General features: G+C 63.8%; 1 protein-coding gene across 2 annotated transcripts in view; it reads right to left on the bottom strand.

Moving 5' to 3' along the window:
* RXRA (retinoid X receptor alpha) overlaps positions 1 to 23637 on the bottom strand; it is a 95828-nt gene that overhangs the window by 33885 nt on the left and 38306 nt on the right. The window contains exon 1 of one of the 2 annotated variants that reach the window (XM_057499202.1): positions 5611 to 5760. The exons of the other annotated variant lie outside the window; for it this stretch is intronic. Within the exon in view, the coding sequence (XP_057355185.1) occupies positions 5611 to 5665 (55 nt within the window). The 5' untranslated portion in view covers positions 5666 to 5760. Of the gene's footprint in view, positions 1 to 5610; positions 5761 to 23637 lie in introns of those variants that run through there. 2 annotated transcript variants of the gene reach the window in all.

The raw sequence follows: 23637 nt of genomic DNA, 5'->3' as shown, positions 1-23637 counted from the left end.
TGGGCTTCCCCCCCTTGACCGCATCCCTCGGCCCCTCGGCCCTGCGAACCCAGGAGCCAGGGGGACTGACGGCGACGACCCCGTCTTAGCTTCCCTTGGACCCACCTCGGCCCCACCTGGCTCTGAGCAGGAGCACAGGAAACACAAGATGTGAGGGGCATGAAGTGAGGGCAACGGGCCCAAGGGTGCTGCCCAGGCCCCCGGGCCCTGATGCGGACAGCACAGAGCTCGCAGACACAACTGGTCAGGGCCCTCTCGCAGGGACCTCCAGGGCCTTCCAGGGTGTGAGGACAAAGAACAATGACCCAAAAACCATGACCTCGGGTCCCAGCCAGGGCACAACAACCTAAAGCCTTTTGGTCCCGACTGACCTCAGGCTCCACAGCAGACAGGGCACATCCTTGCAGGGCAGTGCCCTTCATGCAGACAAAGCCCCAAAGCATAGCCAGGGAAGCCACCCTCCAGAACAAAGCTCAGGGCAGGACTTCTCAGTGCTGGCTCCAGTGAGCACACAGTGACGAACACACAGGCCCGTCACCACCGTCACCACCATCACCTCCACCACCTCCACCACCTCCACCACCATCCTCACCACCTGAGCAGCCCCATGTCCTGCCCCGCTGCACAGACACAAGGCTGAAGCCCAGAGAGGCTGATGGTGATGCTAAATGGGTTTTGCCACAAATGGAAAAAGGACGGTGTTTCAGGGTTCTGCTGGCCATACTGAGCAGGCCGGCCTGGTGAGGGGCAGAGTGAGGAACAGGAAGTGGTGCTGGGCTGGCAGCTACCCTCGCCCGGCCTGCTCCTACAGTGGGGGCACTGCGGCTGGGCCCAGGGGGGGGCAGGGGCGGCTGGAGTCCAGCCCCAGTGGGGGAAGCGGGGAACACAGCCAGGAGGAGCCGGGTGGCCAGCCAGCCGACACTCGGACCTGGAAGGCGCTCAGGAGGGAGCCGAGGGCTGGCGCCAGCGCAGTAGGCACCAGGGCCACGGCCTCTGCAGGAGGCTGCCCCGGGCCCACGCACCCTCCGAAGCCCCCGCTGTATGCCACACCAGGCCCAGCGACAGCCACCCAAACGTGTCTGAGCCACCTTCCCACTAACGCTTGCAGCAGGAGCCGTCATCACCCACTGGGCTGGCATCGCTCTGAGAGATGCCCATGGTGGGCACTACCTGGGGCGCCCTGGGCTGCACACCTAACCCAGGGGCAGCACTGCGCAAACCCCCACAGCACAGACGGAAGCCCCGCGTCTCTGGCCCACCCCAGGGCTGGGTCACACCCCCTCCTTGCCAGGCCTCCTGTGGTCTGCCATGGCCTCCGGGTGAACGGGCCAGGGCCTGCTGCACATACACCTCCCTCCTGGCCCCATCCACACCCCTCACGACGCCCCTGAGCACTGCCTCAAGAAATGCCACTGTCCCCTCCTCTTCCTGGCAACTCCAAGCCTCCCAGAGCTCAGAGCAGGGCCACTTTTTCCGGAGAAGCCAGGTGATGACAGGCGGAGGCAAACCTTGGGGAGGAGCAGCAGGCAGGCCTGTTCCCGGAGGCCTGAGCGGTGGAGGGGGTGCTCAGGGCTGGTGGTGACAGGGCGGTGGCAGCGGGACAGGAGGCCCACCCCTCTGGCGCTGCTGCTCTGTGCATCCAACAGACAGAAATCTCAGAAGCGGTTGGGCCCCCGAGGGCAGACCGTATGGCCCCCACCTGGGACCCCCATACTCTGAGGCCAGCCCTTTGAGAAGAGTTCCAGGCACCTGACTTACCAGGAGGTGCCCACATCCCCACCCGAGATGGCTGGCAGGAAACCAGGTGGCCTCACTGATGGGGCTACCCACCCGTCCCAGGGACCCAGAGGTGGGGATGCTGGCTCAGCTGGCCGAGGGCAGTGACAGGCCACTCCTCGCCTAGGCCCCATCCAGCAATGCTCCCTCTCAGCTGGTTCGAGAAAGAACCCCCTGCCAGGGGGCTACTGGGTGGAGGTGGGCACAGGGCTGCTCACCCAGAAAGACACTGAGGGGCCCTCAGCAGGACGCCCGCAGCCCTGCCCAGCAGTCCCCTCCCCTGGGCACAGCAGGCAGACCACCCTGCCGGCTGCCAAACAGCCAGGGCGCACCTCCCCTGCTCAGGGGACAAATGCATGCTGTCAAGTTGAGAGAATGGGGAGGGCAGCAATCAAACCCAAGGCCTGTGAGAATCCCGGGGGGGAGGCACAGACACAGAAATGGGGGTGACAAAAGGGGTGAAGCCACAGAGGACCTGGGAACCAGCCACAGTTAACCTGCGGGTGATAGTCATCACTCAGGCCTCTGCAGAACGGAGACTGCTGGACCCACGGCCCACGATGTGAGTGCCATGGTGGCTGTGAATCTCCCTGGAGACAAGGAGCCTCGCTGAGCGAAGGCACAGTCTAGGTGGCCGGACCTAAGATACGCCCGCACCCACACTGTGCTAACATTTCCCCCGGGAGCCCCCGGAGCCACTCCTCCATCATCCTGCCAGTGAGGAAAGGCCTTGGTGGGGGAGCTGCAGGGCCGGGAGGCTGCACCCTCACTGGGACCCCCAGCCCGGGTGGCCAGGCCCAGAGTTCCAGGCACAGACACCAAGAGCCGGCAGGACCCACTAACGCCCGCCGTGGGGACAGGCAGGAGCCCAGGGAGCTGAAGCGCGCTCACCTCTCCGAGGCCAGGGAGGAGCTCCCGGGCGCCGTGGCCTCCCCTCCAGGCAGTCTGCCTGAACTGTCCCCCAAACCTCTGGGATGCCTGCCCAGACAGCGGAGGACGGTGGGTGGGAAGGGGGGAATTCCTGGTGAAACCCCGCCTGCTGCACGGCAGCCTGGGGGGCACAGGCCTGAGCCTGCGGCCTGGCCGAAACAGTTTATCTTCAACAGGAAAATAAATGATTCTTGTTTCATTTTGAGCCGTGGCTTCGCTGGCTCAGAGGCCCGCACTCTGTCGCGGAAGGTCTATGCTTTCCACCCCCTCCGGCTGTTTTTCTCTCTAATTTTCATTTGCATCCCCGCTGGCCTCCGGAACACACTTGCAGGCACTCAGGCCTAAGCCCGCCCACACCCCACACCCCACCCACCTGCGGTGGGCTGCAGACTACTCCAGGCCAGGTGGCCGGCAAGACAGAGCATTCTGGAATGGTCAGAAGGAGGGGGGCTCCAGGCGCAGGGCCTCTGGGCCAGGCAGGGCTGGTCTCTCCTGGGGACGTCCCTAGTCCTCCCATGGCCGCCAAGCATCGCCATTTCCTGGCGTGGCACAATGCTCAGAGCCCCCAGGGCGTGGCTGCCCGGCGTCCCCAGAGAACTGTTCTCTCCAGCGTCCGCTCAGATGCAGACAGGTTCCCTGAAGGCCTCCAAGACCCCGCTACCGCAAGCTGTGACCGCGGCCCACACGGGGCCCTCCCCTCGGCAGAGGCCCACCCACGCCCCACTGACTCAGCCGGCGGCGCTGGGCTGGTGCCCTGGTGTGCAGGGGCTCAGCTGGCGGGGCCCCTGCAGACTGAGACAGGGCCCCACCCACGGGGCAGACCGAGAGTGGGGTGCCTGCCCGCGGAGCGGGGCTTCCCCACCGCAGCCGTGGCCGGGTGCACCAGCAGGGGTGGGGCCCCCGCGGCTCACCTGGGCCAGCACCGCAACCCCACCCGAGTCTGCTCCGCCCAGAGCAGCCTGTCAGAGCTCAGCCTCTGCCCGGCACCCTGCCCGGCCCTGGGAGAGCCCTGCCGGCTCCTGCTCTGGGCACGGAAGCTCCCCACAGGGCAGGCAGCCCCTGAACCCCTCACCGCTGTGTCCCTGCGCTGCCAGCTCAGTGGGGGGCCCTTGATGCTGACAGGATTGACTCCCAGGCTGAGATGCGCCCCTGCCTCAGCCACCCTGTGGGGGACCTGCTGTGTGCCGGGCTTCCCCTCTCCTCCCCCCGCCAGGCCAGTAGGTGCCAGGAAGCAGGAGGGAGCACGTGGAAAACACAGGCCCAGAGGCCAGGAGGCAGCTGCGTGAGTGCAGGGCCGGGGCTGGCTGACCCCACAAACCTCCATCCCCATCCTCACAGAGCAGCCACTGCATCCCACGGCTCCACCCTACGGCCTCACCTGATGGGGAGGGGGGCAGAGACCAGCCAGGTGGGGAGATCCCACTCACCCCACAGCCGGTACTTCTCGGGGGCTCCTGTGGCAGGAGGGGACGAGCCGACTGACCCCACAGACATGAGGGTGGCCAGGTACAGGCGGTGTCGCACCCTGTGGCCCCCGTCCCAAGAAACCGGGATGGGGCTGCGGTAAGCGTCCACGGTGGGACCCTGAACGGCCGCCCAGTCCACAGGGCCTCCAGGCGGAAGGGGGACTAGAAACACTGACAGCCCAGGAGAGCCTCCCTCTGGGTCACCACGACGTCCGCCTGCACAGCTCTGCCCCCGAGAATGCCCCACCAGCCCCTTGGTGCACAACAGCCCGAGTGGCCCAGCATGCCCCACCCCCAGCCATCCCCTCCACTGGTCTCTCGACAGACGGCCATGGTCCACTGAGTCCCTTGAGAACCTGCCACGGCTCCCCATTACACCCCCCAAATTCCAGAGCCCCTGCTTCATCCAGAGGCCAGAGCAGGCCCCTGGCTCCCAGCACCCCTGCCTTGCACCCCCTGCCCCATGCCCTTTCCTGCCCCTCGGACTCACCAATGCCCAACTTCTCCGTCCCACAGGCAACCCCCCCGGTGTGGCCAAAGCCAGGTCAACATGATGGAGAGGATGCGGGGAGACTGTCCCCACCCTCTGCTCCTGTCCTTAGGTGTGTCTGCAGACAGCTTCCGCCGCCTGCGTGCAGGGTGCATTTCTGAATTCCAGGGGGCCGTGGAGAGGGGGCAGGGCTGGGGGCTGTCCACCACAGGACCTCTCAGCTGACCAACGTGCACTCCTAGGGGCAGGGAAACACCGAGGGCCTGAATGACCAGCTCCCCTGGCCTGGGGGCCTGAAGCCTGGTGAGGCCCAGCCTTGGGGACAGGGAGCCTCAGGCAGCAGCTCCAGCCCCCACGCCCTCCGGATAGAGCAGCACCTTTTCAGCGTCTCACCCGGGGGGGAGCAGGGTCCCACAAACATGCCTTCTGGGGCTTCAAACCCAGATAGTCCCTGGTGCAGCAGCCCCCGCTGAGCAGGGAGAGGGCTGCAGTCCCTCGAGAGAATGCACAGCCTGCCAGACGCCTGGAGGACCCTTAGCATCTGGTCCTGCAGACACCCAGCTGTCGCCTGCATCATCAGAAAAGGGACAGCAAAGCACAACCTCACTGTCAGAGGCCTCGCCTATCCGGATGCCAGACGACCACAGATGCGGGCCCAGGAAGACCCCAGGGGGTAGTAAGAAAGCCTGATGCGGTGAAAGCAGCTGCTGCCAACTCCAGAAGCAAAGAACTTCATGCATCGACTCACAGACGTTCTTGCTCAGAGCCTACTGACCCCTGTTCACACACAACGCTAACAAGCTGCTTCTGACGATCTCCCGAAGAACACACAGTCGGGAAGAGGGGGAAGTGGTGGCAGGAGACAACAGGAAATCATTGAAACTCAGACAAGCAGACAGCACCCGGGCGCACGGCCTGCGGAGAGAAAGCCAAGGACCCTGCACTCACCTGTGGCGGCCAGAGCAGCGTTCCTAAGCCATCCGTGAGACAGACAGGTCAGCATGCCTTACGGGACACCCAGGAAGTCTGTCCTGGCCACCAGGTGTCCACGACGACACTCACGGGCTGGAACAGCCCCAACACCACCTCGCACACACCCTGCATCCGACCAAGAACCACTGAGCAAAGCGCTAACGGGCGGCCCACCCTCTGTGTAAGTGCAGAACGGGGCACAACATCCGGGATAGTTCCTGTATGAAAGTAACATTTTATGATTTCAAACCTCTGTCACATCAGGAGACTAGCTGACCCAGAACATTCTCTCTCTGCACCCACGTGACAGATAAGGAAACCAAAGCCAGGAGTTAGCGAGGGTTGTTGGGGGCCAAGCACAGTCAGGGGACCGAGGACATGTGCCCAGTTCTCATCCTCAAGGAAGAGCTGCCAGAGAGGTGTGAGCCTCCAGACTTCGACGGACACCCCCAGAACAGGAAGCAGAGCCCCTGAACCCAACCACGGCTGGAGGGCTGTTTGCTATAGGAAGCTGGGCCTTCAGGAAACCTCAGGCTCCCGGACTCAGACCTGGCGCAGCCTTCACGGTTCCTCACCCAGGGCAGCCAAGCAAGCAAGGGGGACGCTGTGCCCAGAGATAGCCAGGGCAGGCTCCAGGTCCCCAGCACGCCAGGCCCAGCCCCAGGACAAGTGTGCAGGGCCAGCACGCCTGTGTGTTGTTCCCGGCAGAGCCGAGCGTGGGAAGAGCTTGCCAAGGGCATGTTAAGGGCAGGCAGCCCCCAGGCAAGGCAGCATGGTGCCTCACTGCAGTGCGCCCTGATGCCAGGTTCCAGCCCCAGAACCGAATGGTCCCCAAAGACTGCCTGGCACGGCCTCACCTGGTGCCTACCACAGTCCTCACAGCACACAGGAGCCACACGGCTCCTGACACAGAGATGTAGGCAAAGAGCCCGAGACACTAAGGGCTAAACATTCACAAACAGCGAAAGGATGTTAAAATGCCTGGAAGAATTTGGACCTGGTGGTCCAAGCTGCCACCCGGCCCGGCCAGTCTGAGTCTCTCCTTGGAGCCACTAAGTGGCCCTGGAAAAGTCACTTCCATCTCCAAGCCTCATTTTCCTCTGAAACCCCTGGGCACAGAGAGTTCCCCTAGGGACATCTGCACAGGTAAGTGAGCACCTTAACGGGCCCTGAGCACTAAAGAAACAACATCCTTGGAACCAACTTTAGGGCAACAGAGCGTGAACCGGGCCACGAAGGCCCCCAGGGGGCCAGTGCCTGCCTCCCATCACAACCACGGGGTTGGACTGAGACCTGCTGGGACTCCAGCCTCTCACCTCAGAGCACAGAGAGGCTGCCAGCAACCCCCCAGACCTACCCACATCCCCATGCACGCAGCCACCAGGAGCCAGAACAAGCCAAGGGGCAGGGCAGGTCTGGGAACACCTGTCCCTCCGGCTGCAGCCCGCACCTTGCACAGCTCCCTCGCAGGGCATCTGCGGCTCTGAGCGCACATTCCCAACACCAGGCCCAGGAGAACCAGGCCCTCCAGCAGGACCGGTCTCAGCGTCCTCACCGTCAAAGGGAAGTGAGCCAGACCCCAAGGGGCCCTCCGCAGAACCGGCCACTCTCCCCACCCCACCCCAACCCGCTGGCTGATACCCAGGGCAGAGCAGAACCCTGTGGTCCTGGCCTCAGGCTGTGGGGTCCCACAGACCAGGACCCTGTCCCAGCCATGCCCACGTGACCTGAGACAAGTCACCTCCACCTGCTCACCTGTGAGGTGAGGTGCTGACAGCGGCAGCCTGGGAGGACAGCAGCACGAGTCGGGTGCCCTCAGCATGACCGGCCACCAGTGTGCACTCGGCAGCCAAGGCTGGACGCCACACAGGCAGGCCCCTCGGAGGGGCCTAGCGCCCAGCACCTGGCCCAGGCTCTCCCACCAGGGGCCTCCGACAGACTGGCCATGAGCTCCACACTCCATGGGCAAGACACTGCACACCCCCAGGCCCTGCTGCCCCACGGCCCCCAGCCAGGGCCTCACCTGCCGGCCACCTGAGGTCCCACGCCCAGCAGGCCAGGCCGCCCCCTGCAAGAGAGGCCAGGAGTTGCAGCCTCACAGTGAGCGCAGGGGAGGGGTCCCACCCTGGAGCTGGCCCTGTCAGCCCCCTGCCCACCGGCTCAGGGCCCACAGCCTACAGCGGCACGGCACGGCAGTGCGGCGAGCCGGGGTCCTGGGAGGGGAAGGAGGGCTGGTGTCTATGAAGCGGCTGCAAGCCTGTCAGAAGCAAGTGGTACTCACGCTGCCCAGCAGCCGAGTTCCCCTTTCGCAGGCCCGCCCGGCCCACCCCCTCACCCAGACACCTGTGCCCACAGGCCGAAGCCAAGGGCTTCCTGGAAGAGGACAGGGACCCCAGCCTCGTTTCCTCAATCTGAGATATCCACAGTGCCAGACTGCAGATGGTGCATGTGGGGCCTGGGGCACAGGGAAAGGGCAGGGCCCAGATGGCTAGCAGACCTGGGTTCAAATCGGCTGCACCACCTGCCAGGTGACCTGACTGAGCCCATTTCCCCAGGTACCCACTGCTGTGAAGATGGGCCACTGGGCAAGCACCCCGACACAGTGCTCCCTCGCCCAGGAGCACAGTGCTGGCCCTGGCCTGGCCTGCGGCGCTGTCCTGCCCGCTCCCGCAGGAGGCACTCTGCCCTGAGCCTGCGACCGCCAGCAGCAAGCGTCCTGCAGGAGGAGGGAGCAGAGGCCAGGCCACGAGGCCGAGTCCAGGCAGACAGCAGGGACAGAGACGGCGGAGCAGAGGCCGGGCGGGAGCGGTGTGGCGTCGGGGGGCCGTGAGGACCCCACAGCCAGGGACGCAGAGCCTGAGCAGGTTGGGATGGGCCCCGCCTCTGGGGGCGAGGGCAGCGGGGCTGGGGTGGGGGTCTGCCTCTGAGGTGGAGGGTCTTCAGGAACTGGGGAGGGAAGAGCCTTCAGGGTTCCTGGCGGCACTCCAGCCACAGGTCGGGTCACTCCTCAGGGCACAGAATGCTTCTGTGGCCTCCCAGCCAGTGGCCCTGCCCAGGGACGGGGGTGGGAGTGGGGGCAGGGTGCAGAGGCACAGCACCCAGCCCTCAGCCCCACCATCCCTGGCAGGCACGCAGGGTGCCCTCAGTCCCGCCTGCCAGGAGGCCTGAGGCCCAGCCACCTATCCACGCTGGACTCCAGGGATGGGGCTGCCAGGGAGCTCTGGGGCGGCCCATGTTGATCAGACAATGCCTGCTGCCTATTGCCGGCACTGGGTACAGGCCACCAAGATGTGGCCCAGGGCTAGGGGACACAGGAGTCTGCCATTAGCCACCCCCCCCCATGGGCCCACCCTGTCTGAGAAGCCTTCCGCAGGCTGGGCTCCGTGGCACCCTGGAGGCTGGGCGGCCTCAGACCCGCGGCACTGACCTACAGCCCCAGCCTGGCTGTGGGGCCCAGGCAGGGCCTGGACGGGCCTCATCCCTCCCACGGGACTCATAGAGAAGGGCCAGAGCCCCCCCCACCCAGGCTGACCATGCTGGCGGCCCAGCAGCCCCATCCCCCCGCCACTCTAGGGCACCCTGCCCTGTCCCGCCATCCGCTCACACTGAACCTCAACTTGCTGAGGGACCCGGGCAGGCCCCTCCCTTGCGGGCCCCCAACTTCTCCCTTCCCCACCTGCCGATAAAGGGCCACACTCACGGCAAGCCCTCTAAAGTCAAGGTTCCTGGCCTCCCCGCAACAGCAGGCTGTCCTGGGGCAGGATGTCCCTGAGGCCATGCACATCCTGTCTCCGGGCACCCACTTCCCTCTGCACCCCAGCCACACAGAGCACGCGTCTGCCCAGTCTCAGGTTCAAGGATGATGAGGGGAATGCCCAAGGGTCACCGCACAGTGGTGGGGCCCAGGATCCTGGCCCTGGGGTAGGAGATACATCATTTCCTGCGTGTTTATTTGGCTCAGGTTTTGTGCCATATACACATTATTTTCATGACAATGACACCTGCTGCTGCTGCAGCCTGATTTTAGCAGATTTGACCAGAAAGTCCCAAGACTACAGCTGCCCATCCTCCGCGTTGGGCAGGATCCCTCATCTCCTCCTCCTCACGCCTCCCTGATCTCTGCTCAGCTTGTCTGGTTGGGGACAGGACCACACCTGGGTAAGCTCACCGATGGGGGCAAGGGAGGTCGTGCCTGGAGCAAGGATCCCAGCCCAGCCTCCTGGGCCCTTGGCCAGCTCACAGAAGGCTTTATTCCCAAGAGGAAAGCCATGCTGACTCAGCTATGGCTGGTGGTCTCCCATGACCCCCCGATTCTGCTCAGCTGCCTGAGGGCCTGGCCAGTCAGCAAGGCCCGTGCTCCCAGGGCGCAACAGGGAGGTTCTGGGGAGTTCCTCTTGGTCCCCACCCCACTGAATCAGTTCATTTGTGCCCAACAAGTCCCATCGCTTGAAAGCCAACTCCTGCTGTCTTTAGCAACCAGGAAGGAAATGGTGCTCTGTGCCACCCCCAGCTCAGCCCCACGGGTGGCAGGTGGGGTCCAGACTACAGGGCCACCTCCAGAGCCAACACAGACTTACCTCCTGCCTCAGTGGGATTCAGAGAGAGTCCCACTGGCTGGGTGGCCTCAGGGGCTGTGCATGCCCCCCACCATAGCCCACCTGTGTGCTGACACCGGGGCGGGGGCCTCTCACAGATGCTCGGATTCACCACCCCCACCACCCCGATCTCCACGTGCGCTACACGAGCCGCAACCGTGTGGGTCACGCAGTCCAAGAGCCTGAGCAGCACAGGGCCCACCCTGGGCACAGCCAGGTGCCTCCTGGTCCCCCGCAGGCTCTCACCAAACATTCAAAGGCTCTCAGACATTTAGCAAGTACCAAGGATGTGCCAGGTGCTGGGCAGAATCATGAGCAGCAGTGTGTGCCCTCTCTGGGTGGGCAGAAAAGCAGGGGGGAAAGGGGGTGCTCCCAGGGAGGGAGCTAGACCGGCTCAGACAGGCTCACACACACCCCTTCAGCATTTGGCATGTAGTGATGTCACCAGTGGCATGGGGTTGCCCACTGAGGGAGTATTTACACCACGGAAACTGGAAAACCACCACAGGCCAGAGCATGCCCCCTTCCCTGAACCATGGGACCGCCCCTCTCCTGGCCCTAGCATACCTCAATTTGTAACTGGAGGGGTTGGTGTGACCTCAATTCCCCCCAGCACCCCAGTCCCCCAGACCTACTGCTCCTTCCAGCACAGGACCCTGCTTATCCAGCCCCTGGCCTCTGGCCACCTCATCAGCCAGCAACGTCTTAGACAGGAGATGGGCCCTGGGGGAGACCTCCCACCACCCCTCAGGCGTGCAGCCTGGCTCTGCTCTCCTGCCAGCTGTCCTGGACCTGCCCCGGCACCTGGTCCCCCCCAAGAAGACCCGAGCCCCACCACGGCCCCTGCTGCCCTCCCCTGGCCTCACCGTCCCAGGGACGGCTCTGGAGGCCGGAGCCCAGGGCCCAGTCAAAAGCAAACACACGCACACACCACCCGAGCCTCAGCGTCCTTCCTCCCGACACGGCCAGAGAGCAGCAAGCCAGGGCAAGGGGGTGGGCAGGTGGCGCCGGCCCCAGCAGCTGCACTTAGCCCCCTGTGCTGCCCCTTAGCTCAGCCAGCGGCCCCTCCCTCTCGGCCACATCCTGGTCAGCACAGAGAGCAAGGGCCACCATCCAGCCCAGCCAGCCTCTCCTGCACTCCTGGGCAGGGGGGCCTGGGGAGGATGTTTTTGTCTCCAGCTAGGTAGCCCCTGCCTGGGAGGGCACCCTGCACCCAGAGGCACAGACCACACACCTAATGTGCACTGGGCCCAGGACTGAGGCACTACCCTACCCCACTTTTGGTCGTTGGATAGGCTAACAAGTCCAGGAGGCCAAGGCCTAAGTCGCAGTGAAGCTGTCCCTCCAAGCCCCGACTGGCGCCGTTGAAAACAGGCAGAGACAAGCCCACCCCACCCACAGGCTGCTGGTAGCGTGGAGAAGCCCCAAATCCATCCAGGGGTTTCTCTATCAATCACTCCCACCAAGGCCAGCCCTACCTCCCTCTCTCAGGGGGCCCACAGAGGGATCAGGGTCTGCTGGCCTGCTGGCCCTCTCCAGCTGGTGTGGCCACTGACCCCTCTCAGCCCCAGCCCTGGAGCCCAGAGCAGACATGGTCATTCCCTCTTGTGTCTTTCTGCAGGCACACCTCCTCCAGGAAGCCCTCGCTCTTTGTCTGACCATGCCAGACAAAGCAGGAAGTTCCGGACAGGACCCTAGCCCCAAAAGACTCCCTCAGGGTACTCAGTCCCAGCCTTGCAGATGCTAGCTTAGGTCTGAGCCCACTGCCCCAGACCTGCAGGCTCTCAGGGCAGGCAGGGTCATCACAGGCCTGGCCCGCCTGTCACCACAGCCAGCCACACCACCCACCCAAAGCCTCTGCAGCCTCAGGTCTGCTCCAGCCACCCCCAGCTCCCCTGGACCTGCCTCGACAGCCCAGCCCACACATCCATCCTTCCTCACAGTGGTACCCAGATGGCCTTCCGAAGGTCAGAGGCTCTTCCCTGGATGGCTGTTCCCAGGTTACAGGGCTGGCAAGAGGCTTTGCCAGGCTTGGCCCCCAGCTCTGACTCTGCCCACACCAGTCTGTACCACTCCCCACAGTGGGGGCATACAAGCCTCCTGGTCCCCCCACCATGTCCTGAGGCGCTGCCATCTCTGCCCCGAAGGAGGCAGTGGGACAGAGAAGGGGCTGTCACCAACCTCAGGTCTCCTGCAGCGCTAAGCCCCTGACCCCAGAGGCCCTTCCTCCGGCCCCCAGACCCCCAGAACCAGGTGTGAGGGGTCTGTAGATGGTGCAGGGAATCTGGGTGGCCAACTCCCTCCCATCAGCCCGGGACAGGACAGCCCAGCCGGCTGGGGGCACAGGTGCAGGAGGGCTGGGGCCTGGCCCGGTGGCACCCTGACACAAGGGTGGAGGGCCACCGCCTCAGGCTTGCCACACTGCCACATCTGCTCCTAGATGTTGAGTGGCCGACCCACTCGCTCAAGGGCTGCATCCTGTCCACTTGCCTGCCCTCCCCACTGACAGCAGGCTTTCTGTCCACTTGAAAGGTGGGTGCTGGAGCATCTACACCTTGTGGAGCACCGATCTGGAGGGGCGCCCACCCTTCCCGACTCCTGACCCGTCCACAGGCCTACACCCCAGCAGGAGGGGCCTGTATGGGAGGCCAGGTCTCAGAGATCTGGCCCACGGCCCAGCTTCCCTGGGAGGCCACCGGCAGGCCCCTTCCCACCCTACTCCACCTGCTCGCCCGTGCCAGGCCAGTGGCTTGTCTCGGCGTGTCAGCCTGCAGCCAGGCCCTCCCCACCCCCTTCCCAGGATCAGTGTGAGTCACAAGGCTGACACACCACCTGGCCCCCACGAGGGAGGCCGCCCTGAACACACACACCTGTCCAGACCTGATGGCAGTGGACGACAGGGCAGGCCTGGGAACTGGTGACCCCAACAGTGTGGAGCCAGACAGACACTGTGCCATGGAGGGGCTCCCAGAAGGGGCAGGAAGGTCAGACCTAGGCAAGTGGCACAGGGAACACAGCCCCTGCAGGGCTGGAGCGCCAATCCTGAAGGCCCAAAGGCCCCAAGGGCCTAGAGGACAGAGGCCTGGGGGCTGAGACCAGGCTTGCCTCCTTGACTCACCCGGCCTAGAGGCCAGCAGGCTAACCAACCAGGGAGGGCGCTGGACCCTCCAAACCCAGGCCCAGGACTACCACCCTTCCCCACTGAGCCTCACCCTGGGGGACTGGGCAGGTGGGCAGGCCCTGGTCCCCTACAGGCCACAGGCCACATGAGGCTTCTGCTCAGGCAGGGCTAAGGTCTCAGCCATCAATCAAGGGGTTCCTGTCACCTCCCAGGAATGAGTGGGACTGTGAAGGCAGGGATATAGAGGAGGGGGAGGCCCTGTCAGCAGCCAGGGGCAGTCAAGGGGCTATATCTCCGAGGGGGCAAGCAGTCGTACCTCAGCACAGAGGGCCAGAGCTGGCCTCTGACACGAAGGGCCACGGGGCAACATGTACACTGCCTGGCTCACTACCCCAGGCTGGCAGCCCTTCTCCAATGCCCCCATCAAGGCCTCTCCTGAACACAGGCCCCAGAAGCAGGCCCCACAGACAGCCAGACAGCAAAGGAGGCCCTGTCCCAGCACCCCCCGGAACCCACAGTGCGGGGCACCCACCTCAGGGTTGCGCCCCCTTCATCCCCCACGCACAGGTCACCAGATGGCCAGCACCAACAAGAGGCAGGCCTGGATCCCACCTTTGGGAAGCCCACAGGAAGTGGACAGAGACCCCAGAAAGCAGGGGCCTCCCCCAGTGCAGGCGAATGGAGATAGGGACTGAAGGAGAAATTAAGGCCAAGGGGCCAGGAAGAGCACAGCAAGGATAAGCAGGCAGGACAGGGAACAGCGTGAGGTCCTGCCACAGAGGAAGTATCTGAAAGCAGGCCCCCAATCCCTAGAGCTGTTTCAGCAGGAGAGTGACCCGGCGGTCACTGTTTGTTGACTGACTGACAGACAGACGGCAGTGCGGGCCCCACCCCCACCAGAGGGAAGGCAAGTGGCTCACGGCCCCACCGAGGACAGAAGCAAGCCTCTCTTCCGGCACAGGATGGAGCACGACAGTCTGACTCGAGGAAACAAAACAAAGTCACAGCCAAGTGAGGCCCAGCTCCCAGCCTGCGCTCAGCTTGAAGGACTCACGCAGGCAGCAGGGGACGGGGCCATGATTGCCGGCTGCAGCAGGCCTGCCATTGGACTCCTGGAGGCAGAGGGACATGCAGGCAGGTGCAGGCACCTCTGGGATCCAGAGCCCTCAGTGTGCAGGAAACCAACCGCCCTCCACACACCCCAAGTGTGCAGTGGGGCTGCTGGGCAGGGCACCTGTGGGTCGGAGGCTCCCACCCCTCTGGCTGTGACAGAGCAGGCCATAGAAGCTGGCAGACCACGGCCCTGAGCTGGCTGGGGAGGTGAACAGCCATCACCTGGCACCTGCCCCAGGTCCTGCCAAGGTCTGGCGGGGCAAACGCACCCTCAGAGGACAGCTCCCTGGGGCAGGGACCTGGCCTGTTCCCTGGGGACTCAGGAGCCCGGCTCCAAGCAGGCAGCCTAGACAACACCCTCATTCTCCTCCAGGCCGGCATCCCCCATGGGGCAGGCATGGGGCCAGGGTCCTGGGCAGGGTCCTGGGCAGAACCATCACACAGGAACACTGCAGGTGGCCTGACACCCCCAGGCCTCGCTGGTCCCGCCCTGGCCTTGCCCAGAACGTGTGGCAGCTGCCAGCTTCCTGCTAAGCATGATCCTAATCCCCAAACACAGTCAGCATGAAGCCGGCTCACCACCTCAGCAGCGCCATCCTCCGGCCACCCAGGAGGACAGCATGGCAGCAGGATCTCAGGGACCTCGCTCAGCTGCCACCTCCCATCACCCCCCAGGCCCCAGGGGGCACGACACAAGCTGGTCTGGGCAGCAAGGACCTGCAGCCTACACACACACAAAAGAGAAAGACAATTCGGGCCCCAGATTAGAAATTCTAAATCTCTCCAAGAACAGGGAGCTCTTCACGCCCCCCAGATCCTCCATACAGTGGAGATGGTGCATGTATCGCTGCTCCACCCAGGGTGCTCAGAGCCTGGGCCTTCGTGCTGACACTGACCGAGGCGGGGCGGGGCTCCTACCAGGTATAACAAGCCAGGAGGTCGAAGAAGAGACAAGCGACAGGGTGACAGAGGTCAGGACAGAGGTGACCTGGGCTGACAGGGACCGCGGGGGACCTGGGTGCTGGGACAGCTCCCTCTTGCTCTGGGCACACCTCTGAGAGGTCCAGGGAGCTGAACCTGTGAACCTGAACGATGTGTGCAGTTTACCGCAGGCATGCAATGCCTCCAAGCGCAGGTGAGCTCCAAACGATGGCGGCCTGCCCTCGGCAGAGCGCCTGCACCTCTCTGGGCCTCGGCCTGACAGCCACGGAGGAGCAGGGGCCAGGCCACCCCCAGTGCTGCCCACTCCCTGGTCAGGTGGTCAGGAGGACAGGCCATCACCCCCGCACTGGGGGGGCACAGGGTGACTCGGAGGCTGGCCAGCCCTGCCCACTGGTGACTCGGTGACCACTGCTGGTTGGGAACAGTGACTGCTAATGCTGCTAGGGGCCCTGGGGGTGGAGACAGGGCTCCCCCAGCCCCCAACTCAGAGCAGCAAGCCTGGGCCCCTTCTGCCAGAGTCCCTGCTCCCAGGGACAGCAACTGACTAGGCCCACCCCAGGCCAGGATGCCAGGGAGAGTATCTGGGACAGAGGGAGGGCCTGGGGCCAGCATGTAAGGACCACACTCAGCCCAGAGGGCAGCCCAGCCGCCTGTCCAGCCAGCTGTGGGGAAGCGCTAGCATCCTGTGCCCACCCACTCCAGACCTCCACAGGCCGGAAACCACCCCCACCCCCAGCTTGTACCCTTGCCCCTGTGCTGCGGCCCCTGCACCCCTCAGACTCTGCTGGGGCCACACTCTGCAGTGTCCAGACCCTTAGCTGGTCCCAGGCACAGGGAGCCAGACAGGCCCCTCCCCCAAGCCTACTGATGGGGAAAGACACCTGCTGAGGCCAGCACTGACGTGCAAATGCCAGGTGGGTGATTTCTGACTAGCCCCAGCCCCACGGAGGGGCCCCACACCCGGCACTTCGGCACACGTACCTCACTTGGCCCCTTCCAAACTCCATATGCAGAGGGGAAAGTGAGGCTCAGACACACAGAGGTCAGCTTGCCCCAGGCTAACGCAGCTCTCGTGGCAGGCCAGACAGTGAACCCTGGCTGCCTAGGCCCAGGAGCTGGGATGGGGGGGCGGGGCCGAAGGGGCTGATGTCGGGGGCACTGGCGACAGGAGCAAGAGGCGACTCAGGGTAGTCGCCGGACGGGCTGTGGCATCCACACGCCGCACACGTGCCCTGCTGGGGGCCCGGAAGCTCTGAGCATCCCCTAAGCCCCGGGCAATGCCCCCAGAGCCCTGGGTCTGAGTCTCCAAGGGCATGCCCAAGGGCACTCTGCTGCCCCGTCCACCACCGAGGGGAGGCTGGGCCCGTCCCGCCCAGACGCTGCCTCCTTCCTCCCCGGAAAGACGGGAGTCCCTCCGTCCTGCAGGAGACCCCAACTGTGACAAAAACCAAAAATCGTACGCCATTCTTGTTTTAAAAAGTTATAATAAAAACCGAGGTATGCCATCATCTAGCTTTCCTGTTGGAGGACAAAGGCCGGACGCACAGCAAGACGCCAGCGGTGCTGACCTCGGTGGGGGGCGCGGTGGCTGGTTCTCACTCCTTTGTTTGGCTTCAGTAACAGAGTTACAGAGCGGTGGTTTGGGGTTTTTCCTTTTTTCCTTTTTTTTCCCCCAGCATTTCCCTGATGAGCCATGTGCACAAACTCCCACCAAACATGCTCTCCAAGCCAAACACAGATTTGATTTTCCCCGAAACTCTGCCACCCTCAGAGCCCCCCCCAACCCTCCCCGCACGAGCTGGAAGGAGCCTCAGAGGACAGGGAGCCCCCGGCCCAGCCTGTGTCCTCAGCTGAAAGATGAGACGGCGGACCCGGCAGCACCCACCCAACACCAGCCCACACAGAAGGGCCCCAGGCTGACCCCAGGACGAACCGGGCTTTACTCTGGGCCAGGGCCTGTCTGGAGGCCTGCACCGGCTGCCTAGGAGCTCCAGGAAGGGCTGAGGCCCACCAGGGGACCCCTCGGCCTCCTCCAAGAAGCTCTCCCACCTTCCATGCCAGGACTGCAACTCCGGAGGCACGAGGGCCTCCCGAGGGCCCAGGCCAAGCACAGCCACAGCACACACCTCCGTCCCGCCCTCGTGCCCTCTTGGACTGCCCACCTTCCACCCCCAGCCCTGGGAGCCCACAGGAACGCTCCCTCGTTTCTAGGTTGGGACATGCTGTTCCCTGGGCCCGAAACTGCCCCTACTTGGCTCCAGGCTCCCTCCAGCCCAGTTTCAAAAACACCTCCTCCAGGAAGCCCTCCTGATTCTCCCAGCCAGGGTAAGGGCCTCTTCAACTACATACCCCCAAAAGGGCACTTACCATGCTGCAGGGTGCCCCCAGCCCAGCTGTCCAAGGCTGCCAAGACCTGGGGCTCCTCAGGGTAGGGGCCACAGCTAGATCATGGGGCATCCCTGGGGTATAGCCTAGGGTCTGGCACACAGCAGGTACCACTTAAAAGACTTACTAAATGGATGGATGGGGTGTGGGTGAGAGGGCTAGGAAGGGGCCAGTACAGACTGCAGGATGCACCACCATCCTAAAGAACCAGCTGAGCAAGCGCCACATTTCAGAGAGACCCCAAGGCACTGACAAGCTGTGCAGCCCCAAGCAGGATGGACAACCTCTCTGAGCCTCTATTTCCACTTTGCAAAGAGATGTCGCTGGCTACGAGGCAGTGGAAGTCGAGTGGCCACAAAGCTGGCCATTCCTCATCTGTCCCCACAGGTGGTGAGGGGCAGGTGGCCCACAGGCTGCGGGACTCACAGCTGGGTGGGGCTGTGGGCGTGTGACCCAACCCTGATGGCCTCAAGTGTCCTTGTCCTCAGAAAGGGGACGGTGCCCTCAGTTCCAGCTCCCTCTGCATATCACAGAGAGGCCTCACTAGTGGGACACCAACTCTCCTCACAACTGCCTTCTGTGCTAAGAACAGGCCCTGCCCAGGGACACCCAGTCCACAGCCAAAGACAGCCTTTCCCAGGAGCCCACAGGGCCCCGTCAGTCAGTCAGTGATGGGGCAGCAGGAGGGGCATGCTGTCCAGGTCTAGACATCAAGGAGGGCTTCCTGTAGGAAGCACCCCTTGCCTCCCTCCAGCTACAACACAGTAGACGCCTATGTCCCTCCAGACCAGCCCCTGGACTCTGTGCATGGCTGGGAGACAGGAAGGGCCTGCGTACATTCACTCCGTGAGAGCAGCTGTACCCCACCACAGCCCAAGGGAGCGAGGGCAGCAGACAGACGCTGTGGACACCTGGCACCCGGAGGCATTGAGACGGAGGTCCAAGTCCAGCCCCACATCCTCCTCACCGGGAACCATATAAACAACATCACTTCTCTAGACTGCAGTGTTCTCATCTGGAAAATGGGCTAATAAACCCTAAAGGGGGTTGTTTTAGGACGTAAGTTGGGTAAGCCGAGCACGCGCGTGAGGCACAGTAAACTGACAGCTGCTGAAGCAGGCAGGCATCAGCTGTGATCCTGGCACACAGCCGGTGCCCAATAACTAAGGGCCGCTCCAGGGGTCCCCATCGTCCCTTTACTGCCATCCCCAGCCCGAGTGAAGGTGCTCCGTGCTGCCAGCAGGAACCACACAGTCCTCCCGCAACAACCTCTGAAACCCCCACCTTACCAGAGCATGGGCTTCTGGCAGCCCCTCTCCACAGGCCCAGGGCTCGGCGGTACCTCCTGTGTAGCCCGGGCCCAGCCCCTCACCCTCTCTGGGCGCCTGCTTCCTCATCCATCTATAAGAGACTCGTCTCCAGGGCCCCTCCCCTGCTGACGGGTGACGGACGGGCAGACGCCACAGCCGGGCAACGCCTGACCACAGGTTCCAGGAACCTCAGCACCCCGACCTGCACCCCGGAGGGGGATCTGGCTGGGGTCTGCAGCCGCACCGCTCTAGGAAAGGCGGTCCTGAGCCCACTCCTCCTGTCCTTCATCCGGAGAGCCAGACTAGAAACATGCTCAACCAGCCCAATGCCCAGGCCAGCAGAGTCCCCCTGAGGATCAGAGATCCTGGGCTACTTGCCTGAGGTCACACAGCTCTGAAGAGCAGAGCCAGGATGTGCCCCAAGGTGTCCTTTCCCACTGAACGATCTCCTCCCAGTCTGACCCAGCAGAATCCCAGAGAAAGGAGCCTTTGCCATCCAGCAACCTGGACACTGGCTCCCTGCCTGCTGGCTGTGTGCCTCCTGCAGGTAACTTGCCCTCTCTGGGCCAGTTTCCTCCTCTCAACTCTGAGTGTAAGAATGCCTTCCCCAAGGAGGACATCCCGGGGGCTCCACTGTCCCCGTGAAGCCCCATGCGTGGAGCACAATGGACGACCAGTACATCCGCGAGCCCCACGGTCACAGTCCGAGGCACCAGGCCCCACGCTGGCCAAAGGGAGAATGATGCCACAGTGCTGCCCGAGGCTTCCCATTTCCCATGTCTCCTCAAGACGGGAGCCAGCCCAGTAAGGCGCCCACACCTCCAGTGCAGGGCACTCCCTCGAAGGGCACAGGAGCTGCAGCCACCCTCCCCCCTCCCTCCTGCCTGGGACTGCAAGGGTCAAATCCCACCCTCTACTCTAAAGCCGAGTGACTTCCCCCGATGGGCAGGGATGGGCAGGTCACAAGGATTACATGGGCCCGCAGTAACAGCACCCTGCCCGGATGTCACGACCTCGGCCAGCGCCCTGGGCCGCAGAGTGAGGGAAGGGCAGCTTCCCTTCACCTCCCTAGGGAGGAAATGGGGAGCCAGGCACTCTGAGAGGGCGGCCCAGGCTGGCCCTGGCACCCAGGCTCCTGACACCCAATCCTGTGACAGCCTGGCAGGATGTTGGGAAACCCACGGGCACTTATTTCGACACTGCTGGCTGCGTCAGCGACTGGTTTTGACATGCAGCACCCAGGAAAGGGCCTCTGCCAGCTCGTGCACCGCCCACCTGCCTGCCCAGCCACAGGGCTCCCCGCTGCCCTGGCCATCCCCAGGCTTGGGTGCCAGCCCTTGTCCTCGGGGACTCGTGGAGACGAGGATTAGGTCATTTCAAATGTACAAACGCAGGCCACCCCAACAGCCTGTCTCTCGCACCCCTGGGCCAGGCTGCAGGCCCAGTGAGCCTGGGGGTACCAGGCAGAATATCGGGCCACCAGGCTCTGCTCCGAGCCTCCACACCGTGGCCGTGGAACAGGGATGGGACGGGAGTTCTCTGCAGCCCTGCCAGGGGTAAAGCTCGGGGGAGACCAAGCTCTGGAAAGAGAAAGCGCCCACTGAGCTGGAGCCCCCTCGCCACGGCCTGGGCCTGACTGAGCCTGAGCAGCCCCTTTGCTGGGTCACCAGACTGTCCACACAGCAGCGATCAGGCTGAGCAAACTCACTTCCCACTTCCCACTGAAGCCTCCACCCGGTACCCCACGAGTTAGCAGAGGGCACCCCAGCCACCAGGTACTGCCCACCTTGATGGGAGCAGCCCTCCACCAGCCACCCAGTGAGGAGGCCCCATGCTTAGCAGCGCCCTCTCCTAGCAGGTGTGGCCCAGGAGCGTCCACTCCCTGACCCGCCCCTCCGTGGCCCGAGCCAGGCTGTGCTCCAGGCCCCTGGGTCCTGCCACTGCTGGTCCCACCCACCCTGCAGACTGCCACAGAGGACTCTAAGGGACCACAGTTCTGCCCGGGTGCCCCCATCCTAGTGTCCAGTACAATGTCCAGTTGGGGACAACAAAGAAGGATTACTGAGGCCATACGCCATGAGACGGCTCTGAAATCCAGAAAGCTTTGCAGGGCCAGGCCCCCCACCAGACAGAGAACTTCAAACGAGGGGACCATGCACCCGACACCTGATATGGTTCTAGATCTGGGGACATGGCAGGGAACCCACTGGGGGAGACAGTACACAAGTAGGGGTCACAAACGGGGAGGCCCAGTCTGGACCCAGTGGACAGGAAAGGCCTCACGGACAGCTAGGAACAAGAGAAGCCGGCCAGGGAGCAGAGGCCGGGTGCTCTGAGCAGCAGGGCCAGCCAGCCAGAGGGGAGCCTGCAGGGGGAGAGCCAGCCCTGCCTGGCAAGGTCCTCCGGAGCATGGCCCACGGTCGTGCCACCAGCTGGCACCACAGCCAGTGCTCAAGCTCAGGTCTGAGAACATGAAGACCCGGTCTCCCCAGGGCCCAGTATATGTGGACGTCACTCCACAAACCCCTCTGGGGCCCTCAAAGACATGCCCTGATGGGGACAGACCCTCCCCACGTGCCCAGCACCCCAACAGGTCTTCAAACTCAGCAAACATTCAAAACAAGACACAGGCGACACCCTACTGGTCGTGTTTAGCGCACCTGAGTCGGGGGTCCGGTGGGAGTTCACATGTGTGTACACAAACATGTGTACGACTATGCAAAAACAACGTTGTAAAATTTCAGGTTGAACTGGGCCTTGAACCGGGAGGGAGGTGACCCAACTCAGCCTCTGAGCCAGGAAGCTGCAGGAGTCATGGCGCAGCTTTGGGGCAGGTGCCCACGTGGCCCTAGAGGAAAAGGGGCTTTCCGGAGGTCACCCCACTGCTCCAGGCTGGACGTCAAACCCACGCCTAGGATTCCAGCCCCGGACAGCACCCGAGGGGCAAGGAGGCCATCGAGGTGTGGCAGCCATCGTCCGTGCATGCGCACGCACACACACACACACACACACACGTGTACCCTGCCCGTAGGACAGCACACCTGACTTCTCATTCAAAGCCAAGAGAGCTGGCTCTCTAGAACCTTTTGCTGCCTGGCCTTCACAACTCAAGGCCCAACTCCACTGCAGCAAAGTGCAGGGAGGCCCCTCGGCAGGGGCTGTCTGGCCCTGGGAAAGGGGTCCCAGGCCCCTGACCAGAGCCCTGGGACAGCCGGAGCGGAGCAGCCGCCATTCCTCCCAGACGGGGCCACACCTCCTGGGGGCTTGGTCACATCCTGTCAAGCCCCCGCCAGCCCTTGGCTGAGCGCATCGGGGCGATGGGGGGAGCTAGAGCCCAAAGCGGGCAGAACCCACACCCAGCGTGTCTTCCTGCTCTGGGGGAGGCCCCTCCAGAGATAGGGCCCAGGAAGAAATTCCACCTTGCTGCCTTCAACCCAACCCACGTGCTCCTGCAGGTGCCAGTGGGGGCGCTGAGCACCAAACTCCAGGGCGAAACGGAGGCGGTGTACACAGGTGCCGCCACCCAGGCTGTGGCCTGGGCCCCTGGCTCAAGCTGGGGAAACCCCCTGCACAAGTCCCTCCACTGGCGGGGCAGGAAGAGTGCCCAGGGGTTGAGGGGGGCCCAGGTCCAAGCATGCTGCAGCCGGGCACCCCGAAGCAAGGTGCCCTTTCTGGGAGGCCCAGGCCTGGGCACAGCCGTGCGCACACACTGGCACCTCCACCCAGGGGAGAACTGGCTTCATAACGAACCAAGCAGTGTTTGTTTAATGACAAATCACACCGAGCAGGCAGGGCGTGTCTTACAGGCAAGAATCTCCAGCAAGGCCGATAGCATCAACTGATGTCAGGGAGCTCTGGGAGCCATTAGCTTAATTAGCAGCTCCTGCAGGGTCAGCAAAATCTGCTGGCTGAGCCCCGTCCCGGAACCAGCTGTCAGGCTGGCCAGGTAGGTCCCGGTGGCGGCCTGGTGAAGGGAGGAGCCCGAAGTGCAAACCAGGTACCGCAAAACAGCTTGAGTGTCGCCCCTCACAGCTCTCCACCTGTGGGCGCAAAGGACCTCTCTGTGTCCCTTGGCGGGCATGTGGCTCACACCGGCCCACTGCACAGGTGGTCAAGTCAAGGCCAGGGAGGCAGCAACCAAGGCAAACAATAAAGGCAGGGCACACCTCACAGCCCCCAACAAGAGAAGCCAGCATGGCCTGCCCAGTGCAGCCCTACCAGCTTGCCCAGGGGCGGAGGGCCTGCCTGGGTTCGCAGCCTACCTCCAGGAGGGTGGTTCCTTGACTGCGCTGTGCCACCTGCCCACCAAGGCCAGAGACCACTGCCCCGGGCCCCCTCGACGGGCAGCCTCCACAGCCATGCAGGAGCTGGCCTTAGGGGAAGAGGTCAGTCCTGGCTCTGCAAGGTCACAGGCACAGGACCCACCTCTCTGGACCTGCATTCCCCACGCAGTGTGGGGACCGTCCCTTCAGACCCTGACTCCGAACCTCTAGGTGCGGCTTCTGGAAACGGGAAGAGCAGGCCAGCTGGAGACAGG

The sequence above is a fragment of the Manis pentadactyla genome, chromosome 3, assembly GCF_030020395.1.
Source record: "Manis pentadactyla isolate mManPen7 chromosome 3, mManPen7.hap1, whole genome shotgun sequence".
NCBI classification, from domain to species: domain Eukaryota; kingdom Metazoa; phylum Chordata; class Mammalia; order Pholidota; family Manidae; genus Manis; species Manis pentadactyla.
This window is presented reverse-complemented; position numbering and strand designations above follow the sequence as displayed.